The sequence below is a fragment of the Callionymus lyra genome, chromosome 16, assembly GCF_982586985.1.
Source record: "Callionymus lyra chromosome 16, fCalLyr1.hap1.1, whole genome shotgun sequence".
NCBI classification, from domain to species: Eukaryota; Metazoa; Chordata; class Actinopteri; order Syngnathiformes; family Callionymidae; genus Callionymus; species Callionymus lyra.
The window spans coordinates 287,087-309,376 of NC_141833.1; the positions used below are offsets into that span (position 1 = coordinate 287,087).

General features: G+C 39.4%; 1 protein-coding gene across 8 annotated transcripts in view; it reads left to right on the plus strand.

The window, feature by feature from the left end:
* Window positions 1-10,695, plus strand: part of rnf220a (ring finger protein 220a) — a 120,834-nt gene extending 110,139 nt beyond the window's left edge. For 4 of the 8 annotated variants that reach the window (XM_087810242.1, XM_087810245.1, XM_087810241.1 and 1 more), the window contains exons 12-15: window positions 3,892-4,003; window positions 6,288-6,482; window positions 6,855-6,929; window positions 9,619-10,695. In XM_087810242.1, coding sequence (XP_087666368.1) covers window positions 3,892-4,003; window positions 6,288-6,482; window positions 6,855-6,929; window positions 9,619-9,690 — 454 coding nt within the window. In that variant the 3' untranslated portion in view covers window positions 9,691-10,695. The remainder of the gene's footprint in view (window positions 1-3,891; window positions 4,004-6,287; window positions 6,483-6,854; window positions 6,930-9,618) is intronic. The other 4 variants (XM_087810247.1, XM_087810248.1, XM_087810246.1 and 1 more) reach the window with 1 other exon arrangement.
* Window positions 10,696-22,290: the final 11,595 nt, after the last annotated feature.

Sequence of the window (22,290 nt, forward strand, 5' to 3'; positions counted from 1 at the left end):
TGAGTTTGTAGGTAGCACGTAATGTATGTGAAGTATAATGTCTGAACTCCGCTTTAATAATCACCCAATGTTCATAAAACCTTCTCCGTTCACTAATTGTTTAATTGTTTAATTATTGGTCTTATAATAATATTAGATAAAGTTGTTGGTGGTTTTTATGGTTTATTGGAACACGTTGTATTAAAATTTTATGAGATGTATTTTTCAGCCGCACCCTCTGGTCTGACAGAACAGTAAGTTTGGTTATGTGTGATATAAGGAGAAATAAGCATGAATCTGAGCAATAGTTCACGTCATATGAAATAAACATGATTAAACAAAACGTGATAATGATCAGAGATATTTAGTGCTTAAATGAATGTAACCCTAAATAGATAAAAATCTGACTTACTCTGAAGCAGAAATGTATGACTATATCCTCCAAACTAGTTTTCGTCAGTTTAAATCGTCATAAATAATGGTTATTCACACACTTGGAAGGGTCAAGAAAAATCTAAATCATACTCTAAATCATAGATATAAATATATGCTGATGACAAAAATGTAATCGAAATTACTCACAGTAAGATATGTCATCAAAGTTAATAAGCATACAGCTGACATCCACCGAATACGGTATATAACGGCAAATTAAACAAAAAAACAACGCTATTTCATAATCATCAATAGATACAACAGATGTCATATCCAGCCATCAATTGATTTTTAGCAGTTTATGATCTAGAACGTGCGCTTGAATTGGTGCAAAACAGATGTGGCTGTCCAGATTGTGCTGAGGCCCGATATGCGCTTTGAACAGGAGAAAATCAGTGTTTTGTGAATTATTACTAAAGATTGATGATCATTGCAATTGATTGAAATACACCTCCATGGTGGGAATATTTTACACAATTATTTGGTAAATTCTTTATTTTTACCGTATGATCTTCAGCTTTTATGCATATCTAGACATGTTCGATTTTAATTTCAGGGGTAGATATGTTCATTTGGTCTGTTTATTTTTTGTTTTAATCTGCATTTGCTATTGACCGCTGTATGCTGTTTAATTCCACTGATGAGGCTAATGTTTTATTTATTAAGATTCAATTTTTGTTACCATAGTTCTGTACAATTTAATCATATCGATGAAACATTGAGATTCTTTCTTTCGCTGTGTATTCACTTGTTTCTACGTTGGTCGGTTGTGTTGACATTTTTTGTTACTTGTTTACTTATACTTTGTGATAATATACACACACAAAACATAAGGAAAGAGAATTCAATTAAGAGCAGGCAATTCTGAACGGGTGAGTTTCGAGCAGTGATTTGAAAGTCTGGTGTGTGAGCTCCTGATGGGTTTAGGGAGTGAGTTCCAGTGTTGGGGGTCGGCGGCAGAGAAGGCTTGGTCCCCCAGGATTCTGTGCTTTGTCCTTAGGGGAGTGAGGAGGTTGGCATCGGAGGATCTGAGGCGGTGGGTTGGACAGTGGAGGTAGAGGAGGTCGGTAAGATATGAGGGGGCCAGATTATTGAGGGACTTGTAGATGATGAGGAGAACCTTTTTTGTATGCAAATGTAATGGGAAGCCAGTGGAGTTCTTTGAGGACAGGTGATGTGGTCTCTGGAGCAGGTGTGGGTGAGCAGACAGGAAGCAGAGTTCTGGATATATTGTAGTTTGTGGAGGTAGGAGGAGGGGAGGCCATAGTGGAGGCTAGTGCAGTAATCAAGTCTAGATGTAATGAAGGCGTGGTTGAGGATGATCAGCAGTGGATTGTAAAATGGGAAGTGGGAGGACAGAGACAGGCAATATTGCGGAGGTCAAACAAATAAAGTTTTGGTTATAGGGTTTATGTGGGGTTGATGAGAGTAGAGATTTGGGTCGGGTGAGGAGGAGTTCTGTTTTGTTGTTGTTAAGTTTTAGGAAATTGTGGTCCATCCAGGTTTTTAGATGTATACTGTTTTTTCAGTAGGAGAGTGATGGTGGCTAGTTTAAAAGTGGGGGGAACAGTGATGGAGCTGGGCGACGAGTTTATGATGGAGAGTGGTGTGAGAGTGGGGATGCAGGCTTTCAGGAGGTGGCAGGTTGTTAACTTCATATCTGCAAGAAGTTTAGTGGTGTCTGTGGGAGATGGGGGAGCAAAGAAGGACATAGAATTGTGTGATTTAGATATGAAGGAAGAGAATGAGGAGGGGTTGAGTGATTTGAGGGTATGGAAGGTTATTGTCCAGGTTTGAATGGGAGTTGGAGTGGAGGTGACTATATCCATGACGATGGCTCGGTGGTCAGATTTTGTGAGGTTGTGGACACAGTGGCGCTGAGGAGCAGACAAGGTCAAGGATGTGTTTGTGGGAATGCGTGGGTGATAGGGGTTACAAACAGTTAATAAAATGACTAATAGTTTTTATTTATTTTTTTCTTACTGTCAATTGGTCATGGAACGTGGGAAACGGAAACGTCTGCGGTTTAAATAAAGTTTTGATACTGACGGCAACGACTTACAAGCTTTGATAAATGATTGCTTTAAGATACAAGTTTGGAGGTCAAGTCAACAGAATTAATAGATAAAGGAACACTTTCGGTTTTGAAAAAATGATATAAGTGCGCCTTATAGGCCGAGAAATATAGTCAATTGTGTGCGATTCATTCTGTTGGCTATAATTTAAAGTACATCTACAAGAATAAAGACTTTTGTCTGATTACTACTGGATGCGCTTTGATTTAATGATCAGAAATTGTATGAATGGAGACAGAACGTTCTTGTCGTTATAATGGTAAATGTTGACACCCCTACTTTGTGGCATAAAAAAAAGAAGAGATCTTGGGGATAAGTTGGTCAGAAAAACTACTTGAAAGAGAATTCCCCACCTCACACTTTCCTTGCTTTAACCGCTCACATTTACAGAGCCCCTGAAAATGAGATTTGTCTGCTTTTGTTACATTGATACATTGTTCGTGTGGGGCTTCGGAGACATAAGGCTTTAGTGATCTTTCCCCCTCTCTTTCCCCCTCTGATCCCAGATGGGTAATGATCTGGTTGCCTCCCGTGGGCGTCAACGTTCTGCTTCTCTTTCTCTCACAAGACAAATGAGCTCTCGCACACACGCAAACAGAATGCACATCCACACATGCCTGGTCGGGGATCGTCTTATTCATCCTAGATGTATGGCCCCTTGTTTGCTGTCAGTGCGATTGCCACTTTTGGTGCTCCAGCTGCAACTATGCCGATAGATTTCCATGTAGTTTTCACCAATAATTGATTCTGTTCTCAATTTGTAATCGACGAAGCTAGCTAGATATCTGTCTGTCTGTCTGTCTGTCTGTCTCTGTGTCTCTCTCTGTGTCTCTCTCTGTGTCTCTGTCTCTCTCTCTGTCTCTCTCTATACCCTCCTGCCTCATCTCTGTCCCATTATTTCTTTCTTGCACTTTTTCTATTTTTTCTATAGGCACATTTTCCTCATCCTTATTTTTTCTACAGGCTGCTCACAATTACAGAAATCCTCTCTAGCTCCCAGCGCGCACACATTGATGACTCAAATGTTTGTTTTTTTTGACTGCTTAGTCAACTTAACTTTACTAGTTTATCTCAATATGAAGCTATGTATTTTGAAGGAGGCATTTATCAATCCTCAACGATAAAAAACTTTCTTTCCCATTTTCCCTTTGCTGCCCCATCTTCCACCTGAAAATAACCACAGATGAGAGCCTGCTGCAGACTAAAATTCATTCATTTTGGGGTTCACGTTGCAAATTAACTCGACGTTTAACATAAAATATATTTCAAATGTTTAGGGGAAAACACTGTGGTCCATCATGAATGTCCCACCTCTCAATGATACGTTTGTCTGTATTGATTGATTTGTAGTTAAAGTAATGCTCACAATTAGTCTAATCATTTTCTCCTCCTTCCTTTGCAGAGTAACGGAGGAAGAGTCCACGGCCATGACCATGGAGGCATTGAAGGCTCGAATCAGAGAGCTGGAGAAACAGATATTGAGAGGAGACCGATACAAGTGTCTCATCTGCATGGTAAGCGTTAAAGTTTAAAGATAAACTCTTTTTCCTCGAAGTAGGCACGACCAAGACTCACACAGCTTACATTGTTAACATTACATGTTAGTATTTATTCATTCTAATTAAACTGCAGAATGAAATTAAGAAAACTGCACTAACCAAATTGTTTATTCAAAGTTGTAGGATTTTCGGCAAGTGGCGTTGACTAAAATGTTGCATTCAAACATGCAGTAATAAATTTAAGATAAGATACCTAAGACGTTCACACAAAAAAATAGTTTTATAAGCATAAAGGAATATCTTATCTCATCTTATGGAAATCATATTCAGAAGAAACAAGCATTTTTTTTCAGAGGTTACATGATTTATTTATTTTTTACCTCGAGATACATCCATGTTGTGATACTCGTACCTCATGATATTAGTATCTCATGACATTCACTTCTAGCGTTATTTTGCTGCACCGATTCACGATTCTTGAGTTTAAAAGGAGCAGTGGTATTCTCTAGTAGAGATAGCAAAGCAGTTTTTTATTGACTTAGTTTCTACCAAAATAAAGTTGTTGTTTTTTAAATCATATGGTAAATGTTCATTACTGTAAGTCTTTGGTTTAATAAAGTCATTAATTCTTCCAGCTCAATCTATTTCAGCCTCTGGTCCCTCAGTCACTTGGTCATCAATTAATTAAATAATAGTAAACAAATTAATATTTGTACGTGTAAACACTCAATAAATGGACACAGTAATAATATTTTTTTATTCTGTGCCTTTATCATTGATTTACAACTTGTGCATATCGCTCATACCGCAAAGATTTATAAACAAAATTAGACTTGATCCAGAAGTAACCGAAATAAAACTATTCATTCATTCATTCAAGTTGGCGCTCATGCAACGACCTGTCATAAGAATAAATAGCCATCCTGTTGCTAAACTAAAGAACTACAGTTATGAACATTTCCTACGTGACTCAATAAAAAGACTTGATTATTTTGGTGAAAACACAACTACTTTTCCATCACTACTGGAGAATTTTTCTGGTCCTTTTAAACTTAAGTATCATGAACTGGTGCGTCAAAATAACGCTTGGCGAATGTCTCATCAGATATGAATATCATGACATAATAGTATCTCGAGATGAAAAAAAAGGATCCATGTCACCTCCGGTTCTCCATACCATAGAAAATAAACTTTCATGTAAAACTTGTTATAGTGCTATAATTTGCCCTTAGTATGATTTTGCATGTCGACTTGTTGTTCATCTCATTCTTCTGAATGCTGGGTTTCAAGTGAAATGTTTAACATTGCTGCTTTAATGTGAAGTTCGGGCTCTTGCATAGTTTCATCCCAAAATGTGGAACTATGTTGTTGTTGATCAGATGTGGATGTCAAACATCAGAAGCATCTACTGGGTGTTTATTTTATTGATTTGATTTCAGAATGATTATTTTTGACTATCTTCCTTAGATATTAATTCAATTGATTCAATATCCGCAGTCATCAGATGCTTGACATTCAGCTGCAGCCCCCCCTCAGCTTGCAGATCCCTCACCTGTCCTTCATAGTTTGCGTGCCCTGCCTTGTGTCAAGTTTGTGTTCTGTCATCACTCAACCTTGCGGACAGTGCAGTTTGGACAGCCCCACTGTGTGTCCGTACGTTTGTGTCTGTGCCTGGGTAATTAAAGGCTCCTGCACTTGCTAAAGGTCGCTGGGTGCCTGAGGTGACACGGAGGGCAAAGCACAGCGATCGATCACTCACTGCCACGTGGACACACTGCCGTCCTGCTATCATCCGTCACTGTCCCTTCTCTCTCTCACTCTCAGCCATGGAGGAGGAACACAAATGAGTCTGCAAACATAACTGCTTTCAAAAGCAGCCCTCACTTTTAGCTGCACAGACAACTCTAACACAGACACCTTACATCTTTATTTTAGCATTGTTTTAATACACATTTGCAGCGCTTTTCTTTTTGTCAATTTGCACAACACAATAGGCCTCAATCAAGGACAGGGATGTCTCAGACTTTAGTTCACAAATTCTAAACTAATGAAAAATACAGGTCTACTTGACCGTTTTATTATTAATTACCAGGGTGATAACCCCATTTTAGGAAAGGCTGTGTCTTCTCCTCATGGCTTGGAGCTTGTCATCACTCGCCAGTTTTGTCATTTTTTTTAGTATGAGGTTTGTGTGCCCACGTAGTGACCTGTATGGCATCAGTCCAAGCCCACCTCTGTTATTAGTTGCCACCTTTAGCCAAACACTCTCCTCTCCTACACCCACCTCTCCCTTCCGCAGAGGAAGCCGGCTATCCAATCAGGTACGGAGATCAAGAGGCTAGGGGCGTGGCCGGGCCCCCGGGCACTGGCTAATGAGGCCGGAGAAAGGCCGCCTAAGTCCCTCCCCCTAGGCCTGTACTGCCTGTACAGGGGCCTGGTGATGAGTGGCTACGGCAGCAGCATAAAGAGGCTCTTCCCACAGCCCCTACGGAGGGTAAGGCACTCCCTCCCGCCCTGAATTCCCTTCCATCCTTCTTTCATCTCCGTGTTTATGGAAAGCAAAGAAGCACCAATCCATGGCTTTCTCCATCACCTCCTTCTCCCTGAGCTTTCTTCCCCGGGTCTCTACGTGTTGCCTGCTGGCTTGAGTTCTCGTGTTTGCTTATGTGACCGTGCTGGTCCAGTGCTGCCCTCATGCTGCCTTGCACAGTGGTTCTGTGGCTGCTGCCTGTGTTGTTCACCGGTCGGAGTTCTGAAAGTGCTTCGTCTGTTAGTCAGGAAATGGCCAGTGTTCGTGGTGCAGTTGCTCCAACCTACATTTCTTTTGTCAACTCTGTTCAAGTGGAAATCTTCTCTGTTTCTGCAGGACTCGTACACAATGCCCCTCACATCCATACAGTGCTGGCACGTCCACTGTGAAGAATGCTGGCTCAGGACTTTGGTAAGCACACGTCATGTATATACATGGAAAATTCACCGGCTAATGTTGGCCTGATGGGGTAGGATCTGTTTCCCAAAGATGTTTAACAAAGTTAACATCATTCAGTGTGACATTAATGGCAATTAGCCCTAATGAAATTAGTTTATGTTGTTGGTTTCAAGTATTGGCTACATTTAAAGAATCTTATTTAGAAAGAATTGCGATCTAAATATCTTTTAACTGTTTCTGTGTGCGTAATTGTCATTTTGAGCTAGTGTCAATTCTTTTTTATTTCTCTTTGGATTTGGGATAAGAAGGACCAATAGATGTAATACAGAAAATAGACAACTCAAAGGCAACAATGTTGTATGTTAGTAACTGAAGGTTGTTTGTAAAGTGCCTTTCTAGAACAGGGTCACAAAGCGCTTAAACAATTAAAAACAATACACAGTTAAAATATATAATTTAAACGCATAAGACAAGCACAGGAGTTCCAGAAAATCAGGAAAAAGCCTGTTTTTGGAAGCCAGACTGAAACTTCTCATGGATGTCGCTCTGATCTAGGAACAACAATAACTGCTCAGACACCACCTTCTTTAAGATATTGGACAAGAAGGGATGCTTAGAGATGGGCCTGAAATCAGTGAGGTCAGTCAGGTCTAAACCTGGCTTTTTGAGTAAAGGCTCCACAAGGCATATTTAAATGCATTGGGAAAAAACCCAGTGGAAAGGGAGAAGTTTACCATTTTGTTAACCCAGGGGCCAATTACATCAAACACTATAATAAAGAGCCTACATGGAAGGACGTCTGACGAGCAAGAGGAGGGTTTCATCTTGCTCACCAGTGCCAATATATCAGCCAGAGTCACATTGTTAAATGAGGACCACAAGGTGTAGACAGGCTCAGAGACAGCAGGGGTTCCACACACAAGGGAAGGGAATTTCTCTTTGATCGACTTAATTTTGTCAATGAAAAATCAACAAAGCATTGCTGCTTCACAGAAGACGGGCGTGATTGGAGCAGAAGGAGACACGAGAGAATTTATCGTGTGAAACAACACTTTGGGGTTTTTCTTATGTACTATTACCAGTTTCCGAATGTAATCAGATCTGACAGTTTCTATCATCTCATTGAATGAGGACATCAGATCCCTGATGAAGTCTGCATAGCAGAAAAACGGTATCAGCTGAGATAACATGCCTCTGAGACCTAACCTTTAAGGGCTTAGGTTCAGGGATCAAGTTCAGGTTAAACAAGACAAGAGAAGGATCACTCAGATGGACATCATGTACAGATGCATTAGAAATGTCCAGGCCAAGAGTAAAAACTTAAGTCTAAAATTTTGGTGAGTGGGTTCAGAAACATGTTGCATGAAATTAAAGGCTTCAGCTAAAGATTAAAAGTCTCCAAGATTAAGAACAGATCCCATTTGAATAATGGAAGATGAAAAGTCACTAAAGTACATCAAGAACACTGTTGCAGAACCAAGTGGACGGTAGATTAAAACACAATAGAAATGTCTTGTGGAACCAACCAAGATCATCTGAGATTCAAAAGAAGTGAATTCCTGTGTCTGAGTCACTTTGCAAGAACACCTTTCTCTATTAACTGCAGCCAAACCACCCCCACGACGTCAGGGACGAGGCTTCCCTTCAACAGAGCAGCCAACAGGAAAGAGTTCATTAAGATGAATAAAGTCTTCCTCTCTTTGCCATTTCTCTGAAAGACACTAAAAATCCAACTTTTCTCTTGTGAAGAGATCATTCAGAGAAAATAATTTATTTGCATTGGAGCAAAGCCTTCAGCGGGCCAATGTGCAGCGCTGATGACCGAGGCAGTGACAGTGGAGCACTGCGGGACCTTTTTGTAGGCTACTCCAGCCAGATGTGGAAATGAAAACATCTGACCACTACTCCTGAGCAGTGTCGGCTCCCGTATCTCCATTGAGGTCCAGGCAAACTGCAGCACTGATGCGTTGTCACACACGTCACAGAGATGAATCTAGATGAGACATCGAGCATGTCCGATGACGTCAGAGTCCAGATGAGCTGCAGTGAGTCTTCTCTTGACTAAAACGGGAGCTTTTCCTCCTCGATTCCTTGTGGAACACGCCCGGTATCCGACAGAGCAGCAGATATTCTGGAGATTCCATGTAGATGACAAAAGGGAGGAGAAAACGCCTGATCATATTTGTCCCATGTGTAAAATTCCTCCATTGACTTTCTGATGCTAAAAAGAGTCACAACCATACAACCGTAAGGCTTGAGACATATCCTTCAAGAGAATGCCTGTAATTATTTTCAAATAATGTATTATTTAAAGGGATTCTTTGGGAAGATTTAAAAATTTAATTTGGCGTTATCCGATGTGCAAGCTTTACTTTTCATCAGCAGGGGGCAGTGTTATTTTGTCTAAATAATTGGAAAATGAAAGTTAAAGTAATCGTTTATATATATTTTTCACCTCAACAACTGAAGCACAGGAAAAACAAACCTAATTTTCCAAAAAGACAACTTGCAAATAAAAACAGTTAAGTTATTTTATATTTTTTTATTTTTTTATTTTTTTTGTTAATATGTAATCTCGTCATTTAACACACTTCATACTCTACATAGGTCTGATTTGTTAATTAAATAAACAAGTTTTCAGGTGGACTATCACTAGTATTTATTATGGACGCCATCTAACACAACGTTGTGTCTATTGCAGGGAAATAAGAAGCTGTGTCCGCAGTGCAACACCATCACATCACCAGGAGACCTGAGACGTGTCTACTTGTAAAAAGTCTCCTCTTCTTGATTCCTCCTCACCTTGTATTCCATCAATCATCGCCATGCGCAGAGACTCATGAATCCTCTTGAAGATGGAAAGCCAGCATGAAGTAACGACAGCGCCCTCCATCGTAACTACCCAGACGTCCTCAAAAAACAGACCTGCTGACTGCGCCCTCTTCCTGCTTCACCACAAAGACTTTAGGGTGTCATCTACCAAAGGACTACTGCGTAGAGACGGAGACACCCACAAGAAGCTGCGGCATTTTCACTTCACCTATTATCCATTTCTGAAACTCTTGCCTGAGTCAATAAAACTGAGCTTCACTACCAAAATAAAAACCTGGAACAGGAGTTTGATCGTCCTCATACATCTAACCTTTTTGTGGTGTTCTAGTGAAGTCAACCAAATTCTCCCTTTCAGATACAGTGTAAGCACATGTAAGATAGCTCTATGTTTACAACGTTAAGTGTAAGTGACATGGAAAACATACGCTGGCATACACACAGAAGTATACGATAGCCAAGTCCTGTTTTTAGTTCCAATGGTTGGTGAGGTTTGTTTGGGTAAAAAAAAAATGGCTGAAATAATAGAAGCCTTCAGTATTTTTGACAAAAGATGATTTGAAATTCTCTGTACAGAAATAAATGTTGAAAAAGAACCTGCTTGGAAGTAGTCGGTCAAATTTAGGTGTGATTTGATTTTCATCTTTTCTGATGGTGGAACTGTAAGAACTTCTTGTCTTCTCATCGCTAAGTCATACCCAAGACACTTGGTTCTAGTTTGGCCCATTCCCTTTCCCTTACGCTGCCTTGCTGAGGAGAACCAGCATGGACTGAAGACCGAGGTGTGAAGGGCAGGATCGTCCCAAAAGGCAGAGGCAGATGCTCCTTCCTTTGCTTCCTCCACAGCAGCAGCAGGCACGGTGGTGGTGTGCTTTGTGTTTGTAAAACTATGTGCTTTGTGATGTCTGTATTGTAAGAAATGCCGAAAACAAAAAATCACAAAAAATAAAAGTTATCAAATATCCAGAATGGTCCGGAGGTGATGACGGCAGCTGTTGAAAAAAACTTTTGTTTTTACATTAAGCTTTCACTGTAAAATGGAAATAAAAGAAATCAAGAGATTCAGCCTTTTACAGTAAATGTCAACAACCAAAGCGACATAGTCAGTGATCCATCGTTCTACTTAAGCTTTTATTTTCCTTGTACAGCGCCACCTAACGAGATTAAATAAAAGCAAACGTTGGTGCCCCAAAGATGACAGATTGCACAAGAAGATTGTGTCGCAACTAATTTGTGTCTTGTATATTCTTGGAAATGGTACATGTCTTTCGCGTTTGTAAACTACATTTGACATTAATTAAATGATTGTAAATCTTAAATCTCTTCTGTTTCTCTTGTGTCTTTACACATCGACGGTGCACACCAGCCCAGTTCTCGACCTGAAGATTCAGACTTCTGTTCATTTTGTAATGCATCATCTTTTTGATCACCTCTGAGCTAAGTAGACATGCCATGTACAGACTTATACGAGTCTGAAAGTAACCTTCTTTAGCACACGAGAACATTGACCTCTCTGTTAAATATTATCAATGACATTGATGGGTTTCATTTTGACTTCATCCAAACTGTATGTATACTATAATAACTTAAAAACAGCCACTTCAGATTATTTTCTTTGCTTTTTTTTATCTGTTTGGTTTGTTGTCCTCTTTGCAGTCCATGACAGTTGTCATATTTGAACACACCAAACACAGTACAGCTTGCCAATTCATTTGGTTGAATAAATAGGATGGCCTTGAAATAGAACTTTAAGACATAATGAGATAGGGATGGTTGTTAAGTTATTCTCCTTATTCGACATCCAAAGGACACGAGGACAACTCAAATGTCCGACTCAATCACTGTATTTTATTCGTATCTTGATTGGTGCATTCAGTAAATTAAAAGGTTCCAAATTATTTAAACATGTATAATGCATTTGTATAATTAATTTAAGACATTAAACCAACATTTAACTTCTGACACCTGTGCTGTGTCTCAAATCGCAATCGCATTAAGCTGGTATCAGCACCGAAGACGTGTCATCCTTCTACTGCTGCTGAAAATACACCTGTAAGTATATGCATATATATGCATTTATATATGATGAAACTTCCGTTTAAAACGTCATTAAGATGGCAGCCGTTTAGGGTGGATAGTGTCCATCGAACCATGCTCAGTTTTGTGGGCGTTTCAGTACGCCAATTAAGTGTGCATGGCGCACTAAATTTCGCATACTAAGAATTGAGACGCACTTACGCACTAAAACATTTTTTTTTTCCAATAGCCACAGAAAATACAGCAATTTAAAAAAAAAAAAAAATCAAAATAAAATAAGAACAAGAACAAAGAGAACAAGATAGTATGCGATTTGAGACACAGCACCCGCATAGGTGACTGGCAGCCATTTTGTTGTGGCTGATGTATTCTGGGAGATTAGTTTAAGATCTGTTCTGAGGTTTAACTTCACAATGGTGCTTAAATCCACATAATGTTAAAAGTAGAATACACAAAAGAGCTCATTGGCTGGTCTACTTGGTTAACTCCGGTATTAACCGCTTTCTAAAATAAAAAATTCTCTGCGGTCAATTTGGATTTCTTTTGGGTTTTTTTCATAAACTGATCTTTACATTTTGAGGTACACTTGAAGGCCAAGTTCCAAATTGCAAATTGCATTGAGATAATGAAGTAACTACAGTATACTGGGCAGCCTTCATGGGTGATATAAGTCACTGATATCATCTTTAGCTAATGTGTCAAATTATACAAAAAATCCACCACAGATCAGGGGATTTTTTTCTCCAAGTTTAGCTTAACAAAATAAATATAAATTACTACTAAAGACGATCCCTAAATGACTTACAGGAACACAAAATGAAAGGCAAAAACTTGTACACACCAATATATTTTTTTTACTTTTAAAACAAAGCATTTTCATTTCATTTACATCTTCTTCAACAAATATACATCTCCAATTAAACATGTTGACAAAACATGATACAATTCTGATAAATAAATTTATATATCTAATGAATAACTGATTTCTAAAAGGAAATTAAAACCAACTGTTACACTGAATACTTTCGAGGTTCTTCGGTCTGTGACGTTCTCGCTCCAAGTGCAATTTCACAACGACCAGCAGAGGACAGTGTTTCCACTCAATATGTTAAATCATAATGTACCCCAGACACGCACGAACGCGTTTAACCCTCATGCAATGATGCGTTTGTGTGTTAAAACAGTCTTTCACGAATCAAGTGTGATGAGATAAGAGCAATGTAGGCGTTGTCCATGACTTTTGTCAAACTTTACTGCATACACATATAAAAAGTGTGGAGTAAACAAGAGAGTGAGTGACCTGCTCCAGACTTCGAGGGGGACCCATATATTGTTTCATCCTCCATCAGCAGCACCCCTTTCATGTCAGAATGCCCCCCAGGGGAAAACACTGGTCCCCTGTGTGTTCGTGTGAGTGTGTGTCGCTGGTCCTGAGGGCCTGAGGGTCCTGAGGAATCTTCACATCTAAAAGGAAGATGACAATATAAATGAGTGTAGGACGTGAGTTTGTGTCAAAATGGGGTGCGCTCTCCCCTCCCCCAATGAACTCCCATAAATACCTGTGATATTCGACCTGCTCAACCCCATCTAAAGCACATGCACACACGAATATAAACAAACCTAGATATGAGTCTATCTATATTACACATGGGATTTCAAGAAGTGTGTTAAAGTTAAAAATGATGTTCCTAAACTGGAAGCATTTATCACCACATCAACGTACACTCACTTAATTCTTATTATTATTGTTTTATAATTATTGCTATCGTATTATTATTAACGTGGATGTCGCACTATATGGATCACGTGACGTCATAACTGACAAACTAAACTTCTAAACACACAACATGTGCGATCAAAGTCATACCGGTTTGACGCGGGTTCGATGCCAGCGCGTTCACATCCTGCTCTTGTGGCGTGCGTGTTGTTTTTGGAAATTCCACTCAAATCATGTTGACTTTACAGGTGGAGACCCACACAGCCCACTCTTGTAAATATTTTCACTGCTCTGAGGTCTGCTCTTTCTTAACGTGGACTTCCATGAGTGGAGGGACAGCGCTCCGCGTCTATCAGCCACCAGGGGGCCTCAGAGTGCGCATTAATTGACCGTTTGTTTCCCAGCCCTCTTGGAAAGTTATAATCCTAAATAAACGATGTCCCATGCAAACCTGTCTTTGAAAGACGTTATATAAAGATGATCCTAACATCAACCCTCCACACTGCTGTGGCTGGAGGTGGCAGGTGGAAGACTGGGTTTACAGAAGGGATTGAAGTAACACCTTAAAGGCGTGTCGCGAGCTCAAGTCACTAAATGAGTTTGTTTTATGTAATCACCTCAAGATACACACGAGGTGACAGACTCACACTGACGACCTTATCACTCCAACGGAGGGGATTTCTGACCAGGGCTGCTGAGAAAAGGGGACTTGTGGGAGAGATTTGAGGGGGGGGGGTCTCCAGGTCCTGGTCCGGGTAGGGCTTCTGTTGGTGAATACAACATTGTTCATTGCATAGATGGGCGATGGCTGTTTGCTCAGTGTCTCCTTAAGTGCGGATTATTTTGCAGCCATCGAGTGCTCAGGCGGGATAAACCCACACCATGATCCGACATAGATTGGCAGACGTTTGTCAAAGGAAGATTCCAGCGAGCGTGTTTTTACAGTGGTCTGCATGAACAGTTCGTAAGATGAGTGTGCGCACCGCTTACTTTACATATTCAAACACATTTCCTTGGTTGTGACGAGGACAAATATTTTAATTTAAAAATAATAAAAAGATTTTAAATGTAAAAGTTAAATTGAACAAATTAGATATACGGTGCACATGGCAAAAAAGGTCAAACAAATAATCCTCACTTATTAAAATGTATGTTAAGAAATGTTTAACAACGTAAGACTTAATTTTATAGACACTTCAAAGTATTATATTACGTGTTCACATATTCTTTGTCCTCTTTACATGACCGTAGCTTTTATTTGTGTGTGTTTGGACCTTAAAACGTCTACTTAATACAATTATACATCAAGTTCACTTAACAACAGACACGCTTTCGAATGTTTTACATTTTAATTAAAATCATTTTTAATTATTAATAATTGTTGTTTTTATCTGCAGTGACAAATTGGTGTCATGTAAACATTCGATTGTAAACGGTTTTTATTTTTGCTTGATATAACCACGTTTTTTCTTGTCAGCCATCCTAAACCAAACGTTTGTCAACTTCCTGATAACCTGTGTACTGCCTTGCTTTGAATCTTATTCATATTTTCCATTGCAGTTTTGCCAATGTCTTGTTTTTACAGTCATGCTTTTCCTTTCCATCCACTTAATTTGCTTCTGTTTATAGATTAATTCCTTTTCACGAAACAAATTCCAATTTTCGTGTTAGACTGTAGCCAGCAAACTCGGAGGACAACAAGCATACATATTCTGCGGACTATCTTAGATCCAGAAGGCTTCAAACAAAGCAGCTTTAGAATCAGGTGTGTGGACAAGCGTGTTTTTCAGGAGAGCTGGTGTTTGCCGGCTGAGATGCAGAACAAACTGCTGTAAACTGGTGTTTCCACTAGACGTCTATTTGAAGCTGCAGACTGTTTTGATTAGATCTATTGAGTAAATATGCCTTCCTTCTCAACTGAGATCATTCCATTTGTCCTGCTCCTTCTAAACTGTGTGGTCAACATGGTGATTATGTTACTTCTTCACAAGTGATTCCATGTGTAAACAGCATTTGGTTTGCAACTAAATATTGTGCTGTATTTGCAGCAATTTTAGTTCTTTGAAAAATAAACCAGGAACCCATATTTGGAAAACTGTGTGAACTTCACAACAGGTCTTCTCATAGTTCTGGAGTGTGACGTGCGTGAAAGAGTGTTAACTTATGAAATGGTTAAAGGCCAGAGGTAAGAACGTCTGTCTCTATCAGATGCCTGGCTGAATACATGAGAAGCAGTGTTGCCCGAGGCTCTACCTGACAGACTGCTGGCTCTCAGCCGACCTGTACTTACCTGCTCTAATACATTACCTCCGTTAAAGTAAAATAAAAACACTTATGCAGGTCTGTATCAGACATGTTTTGGTTTAGAAAAAGTAATGTCCAGATTTTTATGGAAAATATAGATTCACAAATAACTAACGGAGCTAACGCAGATATCTGCCAAGCAGCTAATTTACACTTATTTTGCAAACAATTGAAGGAGAATAATAAATGCTACTTTATTTAAGAAGCCCATTTAAACATCATTTATAGTCATATCCAAATTGATACAATGAGACTTTACTTCAACAACCCATTTTAATAGGAAAGTAAGTCCTGTTAGTTTAGAAAACAATTTGGACTCAAAATAAAAATCTATCTAAGATCAAACATGCTCATTAATCTGAAAGGGGAAGAGCTATCTCTGAAGTCAAATGACTCGATATAGATCAGAGATGGGAAGTTAATGTGCGTCGTCGAGGGTTCTAGAATCAAACCTTGACTGTCTCCACTCTAAACAGTCTCAAGCTCTCTTCTTTCTCCTGCATCCCATCCATCTTCTCCCAGCGCCCCTCCCCCTCCACCCTCCATGTCCATGTGAAAGCAGAAGGATTTTGATGTTGTCCCAGACAATGGAAAATTTGGGAGATTTCCTGTGCGCCAGTGTCATATGATTTGTCCCGAGGCAGAGCTGTTCGAGGACCTTTTGTCTGCCTGGCCTGAGCTCTGGAAGTCAGACTTCCCTCTTTCTCTTCTTCTCTTCTCATGTGGTCTGCGTGAAAGAGACGAGTCCTCAACCATTGTGGTGTGATTTCATGATTTATCTGTTGGATCCAGTGACAGAGGGTTTGACGCGCTGTGTGGAGTGTGCATTCGATACCGGCAGGTCTTTCACAGAGATCCTCTCTCCAACGTCAGCATTGTAGGAAGACAAAAGCCTTTGTTGCCTCTGACAAAAGTCCAGCTTTGAGAAACAATTTCCATGGTTCTGTGACGACTTAATGATGTGAAGTAACATTAAACAAAAGTTCTGTATAGAACACCTTTGCTGCACGCTGCAATATTCAGACAGGTGGAAGAAGCAGCATGACAGGAGTGACTTGTCAGGGTGTAACTCAGAGCGACAAGGAATGTGGAAGTGATGTTGATGAAGAAATATCATTATACTTGGGATGCCTTGTCTCGACAAGCTTTACAGCCGACAGAGCAGAATAAGCGTCACACGCTTTCAAAACACCAGGCTCGACAATACTTGAACATTTACAAGATTAGTTGATGAATTTTCAAATGGAAAATGATGTCAACTTCAGTTAGTCAACATGTATAATGGCCACTGTTCCGATTTATGGTAAAGGTACGAAAACAAATACACATTCAGGATCAGACATTTTGCTTGAATACAATGTAATTGTATTTCAAGAACAATCTGGATCCTCAAATAAGTCCTCACTCTCTGTAGTCAAGAAGGAGCTATCCAAGGACCTTGCTTTTTGTGTGTGATGTTCAAGCAAGTGCTTGATAACGATTTGGCAATGTAGATTTTTTTTTCATATTTTCCACATTTAAAAAAAACAACAAAGTAAAGCAATGCTAAGTGTCAATGCTAATTCCTTCCTTTTTTACAGGACCTTTTATTTTTAACTAAGTTAACTACAGCGCTTACTTTTGGTTCAATGTCTTGGTTCGTATTTGATCCCTGCTTATTAACACTTCATCAAAAGTGGCCCTTCTCGAAAAAAAAGGTTTGAACTGTTTTAAAGTGAGAATTAACTTTAATGGCATTAAATTGATCAACTTGTTAATTAAACCACTCTTTGTATATCATTTTTTTTTTTTTACTTGTGTTCCAGAATTAATTATAAAATGAGCTTAACTGTTATTTACATTTCATAATTTACCAATGTGTATTGTACACTTGTCAAGAGACTTCTGATGTTTTTCACGTTATGTATTTACACAATGTACACATCCTTGTTTTCCTTGTTACTATCTCCGGCCCTTGCTCGGGCCTACTACGTGTGTTGGCAAGCGAGTGAGGTAAAACCTACTACCAACAATTTTTTAAATGCTAAAAAAGGGTTGAAATGATAAAGAGAGAAAATGAATTCAGAGATGTATGTATCAAAAGTATTTATGAAAGTATGAAAATGGTGGAACTATTTCTTCAAAGATTTTTTTGTTACTACGATAATGTAGTTTATTTCACAATGTCACGTTTGAATTGCTTAATATAAAAAATAGGATAATTATATATACAGTATATATATATATATATATATATATATATATATACGTATATATATGGTCATTTTGTGCCATGACAGCACACCAGTGTGTCTGTCACCTCTTGCAGCCTCCAGCAAAGAAAGCGCAGGCGGCTTTGATCACACACAAGCCTGTCCTGTTTCAAGATTAACTTCTCGGCTACGTTTGTAACAGAAGACCTGCATGCGTCTGTGTGTTTTAGAAGAGGATATGGTTACAGAGAGTTAAAAGTTATGACCAAACCTGTAGATACCAAAACACTACAGAAGAGGTGACATGTGATGGAAGGGAGACAGAAAACTTCTAATCAAGATAAACCATTCAGGATCCAGAGGATAATACTTTGGTTCTTCTTTATCCTTCTAAACTCACCAGCTTTTCTCCAACATTTTTCTTAATTGAGAATTGACGTCTCCCAACATTATACTATATGTTTATGTATTTAATATACGTTTCATGTTTATTATTTACATTTACAGCACAGGGTCAAATAATCTGTAAGGGTTTATCAACATCTGGCCATGTATGTTTTTGTAGAATTTGACTTTGTGCCAACACATGCAGATGTTCTCAGCATTGGTAGGTTAACTTAAAAATTATGTGAACATTTTGAGCTATTTCTGTTTCTTCCCTAAAGCTACAGTCAGCATTGTTCGCAAAATAGGTTAATGTTATCCCTCAAACAAGCACTAGAGAGCAGTATTTTTCACTATCTCTAGAAACAAGCGTTTTAAAGAGTTTATTATACAGTATATATATTTGTTTTCTCGCTTTAAAGGCTGATTTAATAAATGAGTACTTTTTAGAAGTTGTGTTTCTGTTTAATGAAATTGAATTGAATTAATGAAAACAAAATGTAAAAAAATCGTAACTTTGATAACCAATCCCTCATGTCTTTTATTACTTTTTTTTACTGCTTTTCCCGGCAAGAATAAGATATTTAGATATAAAATTATCAGCCTTATATTGGGTGACTCAGTAGAAAAACTCTTGTGCATATCTGGGGGTACAGAGATGTATTTGTTTGATGTAATTAAGTATATAAAGTTCAGGAGCAAAATGGCAAATCAAGGGAGGGGTAATTCTGCAATAATTCAGTGGGACACATGAAAGCGACTAAAACAACATGACATTGAGATGGATATCAAAAATGTAAGACAAACAAAATGGCTGATGATCTTATCAGTGTTTATGCTGTTTGATGTGGGCAGCTGTGTTGGGTTGCAAACTGCTGTGTGTTTTTCTCACTCAACCATAAGTAGAAGTTTACGATGTCAGACGGAAAAAAACGAGTGCGGTTAGGACGACGGGAAGACGGAGGTGCCACTCCGGCGACAAGATCTAAATAGAACATCTCCACAAGCACATAGGCACCAGTTTGGAGCCTTTGAAGCTACTTGGGTCGGCCGATACACAACTTCCGACCGTTCGGCACCGACCGTTTGTGCTTGTTTTCTCTTGGGAGCCCACAATACGTGCTGGGATTCAAGCATGGACAAGAGTGTGTTTACTGGTACAAATGGCGCACAGAGAACACCAAGCACACACACCTTTTGTCGTCTGTTATTGTGTGTTTCTTCCTTTTAACCCTTGTGTTATCTCACAAATTGAATGTGTATTTATGGGATACTTAATCAGGTTGATATTATGTGATCTGACAAGACAATCAGACACATCTGAAGGTATAAATCATAAAACCTTGGCAGAGAAGATCAAGGCGGAAGTATCAAATTGTGGACTACATTTGATCGCAGATGTCAGATGTCACACACCGATTTTGAGAACATGAATGCAAGTTTTTTCTTAAAACCTAACCTTACGTCACAATTGATTTTCAATCAAATCTTTGAGACAAGTGAAAAGGGTTTCCCCCTGACTTCATTCAAATGTATCTTTATTGAGATTTTCTGAGATGAAGAAAGTTTTCCTCCCGTCTTGTGTGTTGAAACTAAACAAAAGAAACTAAAGCATAAATTCATGCCTGTTTGTTCATGTCATGTCTGCTGCGGTTCATATTCGGATTGTTGATGGTAGAACTCTGTGTTATCTCTTCGACAAACTGTCTGCCAGGGGGAGTAGTGGGTCGCCAGTTCAAATAGAGGCAATTAAAGTTCTGTGTGGGTTTCCTCCGGGTAGAGCCCGAGCAGAAGATAACGAATCCAGTTCTGTGGTCCATGTCCCCTCTGGTGTCCCTGCCTGGTCCCACTGTTGACTTCTCTCTTGCAGTCGAGGAAGTCAACAAGACCTTACAACCAGCACTCAGGGTTGCAGGGTCTGCACTGAGCCTTGTCTTCGTCAGTCATCAGGCTTGGACTATTATGGCGACCAGAGGGGGTAGTTAGTGGTCAGGTTCAACTAGTCTCTGTAGTCCCTCAGCCATTATGGCAGCATAAAAAATGAACTTGTGTCGAGTCATCTGACTCTCTACCTAACATTCATGATGTCATCTTTTTAATACATAATCAACAATAAGGAAGATTTTGATCGGAGTCACGTTCTGACCGACTACTCATCAAATAATGAAGCTGTGAAGGCCACACACATGGGGCTGAGGTTCCATCTGGGCTTCCAGGGGGCTTCCCCACCACTTTCCACCTCCACGGTTGAGGTGACTGGTGGAGACAGGACTACATGGGAAAAGTTCTTTAGACATGTCTTATCATATCCTATGGAGAAAAAACTGGCCAGTTTTTCGTGATGTGCCTCATGTATCAGAGCTGGTCCTATCTCTAACTAGATCAGACAAGGAATAAATGATTCAGTTCCTGTCGGTTCAGTGTTTAGATTATGATTTCCCATCGCTTGGTCCTTCTCTCACGGTGGCTTAGTGGAGCTGTCAGTGTTTGGTGTGACTGAGAACTAAAAGTTAATAATGGTGATAGTGATCTGACCAGTTTGTAAGAAGGCAGCAGCATTTAGGAATGTATGCATATACAATATATTATCTTTTAAATTACATTTCTTTTGAATACCTTTAACCTAAAAAAAAAAAGATCTTACTTTCCTGTCAAATAGCCATTAAATAAGAGGAGCTTTACAAGGGGAATGGTTTGACAGTGATTCTAAGATCAATGGACTCAAACTGGCTTTTGATCAAAGGAATTCCATTGTGTTTACATGAATCAATTTCACTGGTGACACATATTTAAATGTAGTTGGTACCTTAAAAGGTCTACTGAATTGATAACCCCAATTAAAAGTAAGTAAGTAATAGATATTTGTAAAGCACCTTTCTAGACCAGGGTCACAAAGCGCTTGAACAATCAAGGCACTACACAGTTAAATATACAAACAAAAAAACTCTAAAAGGCCAAGACGACATAAGACGAACACAGAAGTCCCAGACCACAGGCTGGAGACAGGCTCAGTGACAGCAATTGTCTGTCCAACAATCTGTTTATGAAACTTACTTTTATTAATAGTTTTATACAACTACAGAAACATCCACCCAAATTATTAACAAAAACCAACAGCAAGACATTTTTCATACTTCAAAAAGTTGAAGTGTATATTTGGTTTTTATCTAAGCACCCAATTGTTTTCTCAACACTAGACTCGAACCAGCAGCCCTCCAATATTAGAATTAGGCTTTCGTCACAACAATGACTCTTCACTTTCTACAAAAAGGAGTTTCGTCAAAAATGAGAATACTAAGGACTTTACTTCTACTTACCCTTTCACAGCATTAAGAAATACAATTTTGTGGAGAAATATGTTCAATACACACAGTAAACACAACTTTGTGTACACTATGATGGAAGCGTCATCCATAATATATACCCTGCAGGCTTTGCAGTGTAATTCATGATGAAAATATACTTTTGAATATATAACGTTCTGAAAGCAGCATGATCGATTCAAAATGAATGATCACAGGAAACCTTGCAATGCAGGAGCCGAAGCGGAAAAAAAAAGGAGATCAGACTGTGGAAAAACACACAACTCCTAATGTTTGGCTGGAGGATCTTCTACTGCCTCACCTCACAGCAGGGGTACAGGGGTACCTGCTCAGCCCTTTACCTGGGACCCTCCTACCATAAAATCACAATCAATCCTGAAAGGCATGAAATGACTGCAGGACTGAGGGGAGCCGACTCGGGTTACCCAGAGGTATTCATGGCAGGAATGTTCACTATATATTTGGAGAGTCAAGTGAACAATGATGGTCAATCCAAGGCTGAGGCACTGTAGGGGCACGGGCTGGGGCGCAGTCAGGTGACCCCATGGGGGTGACACAGTGGGGTAACAGCAGGGGAAGCTATTACC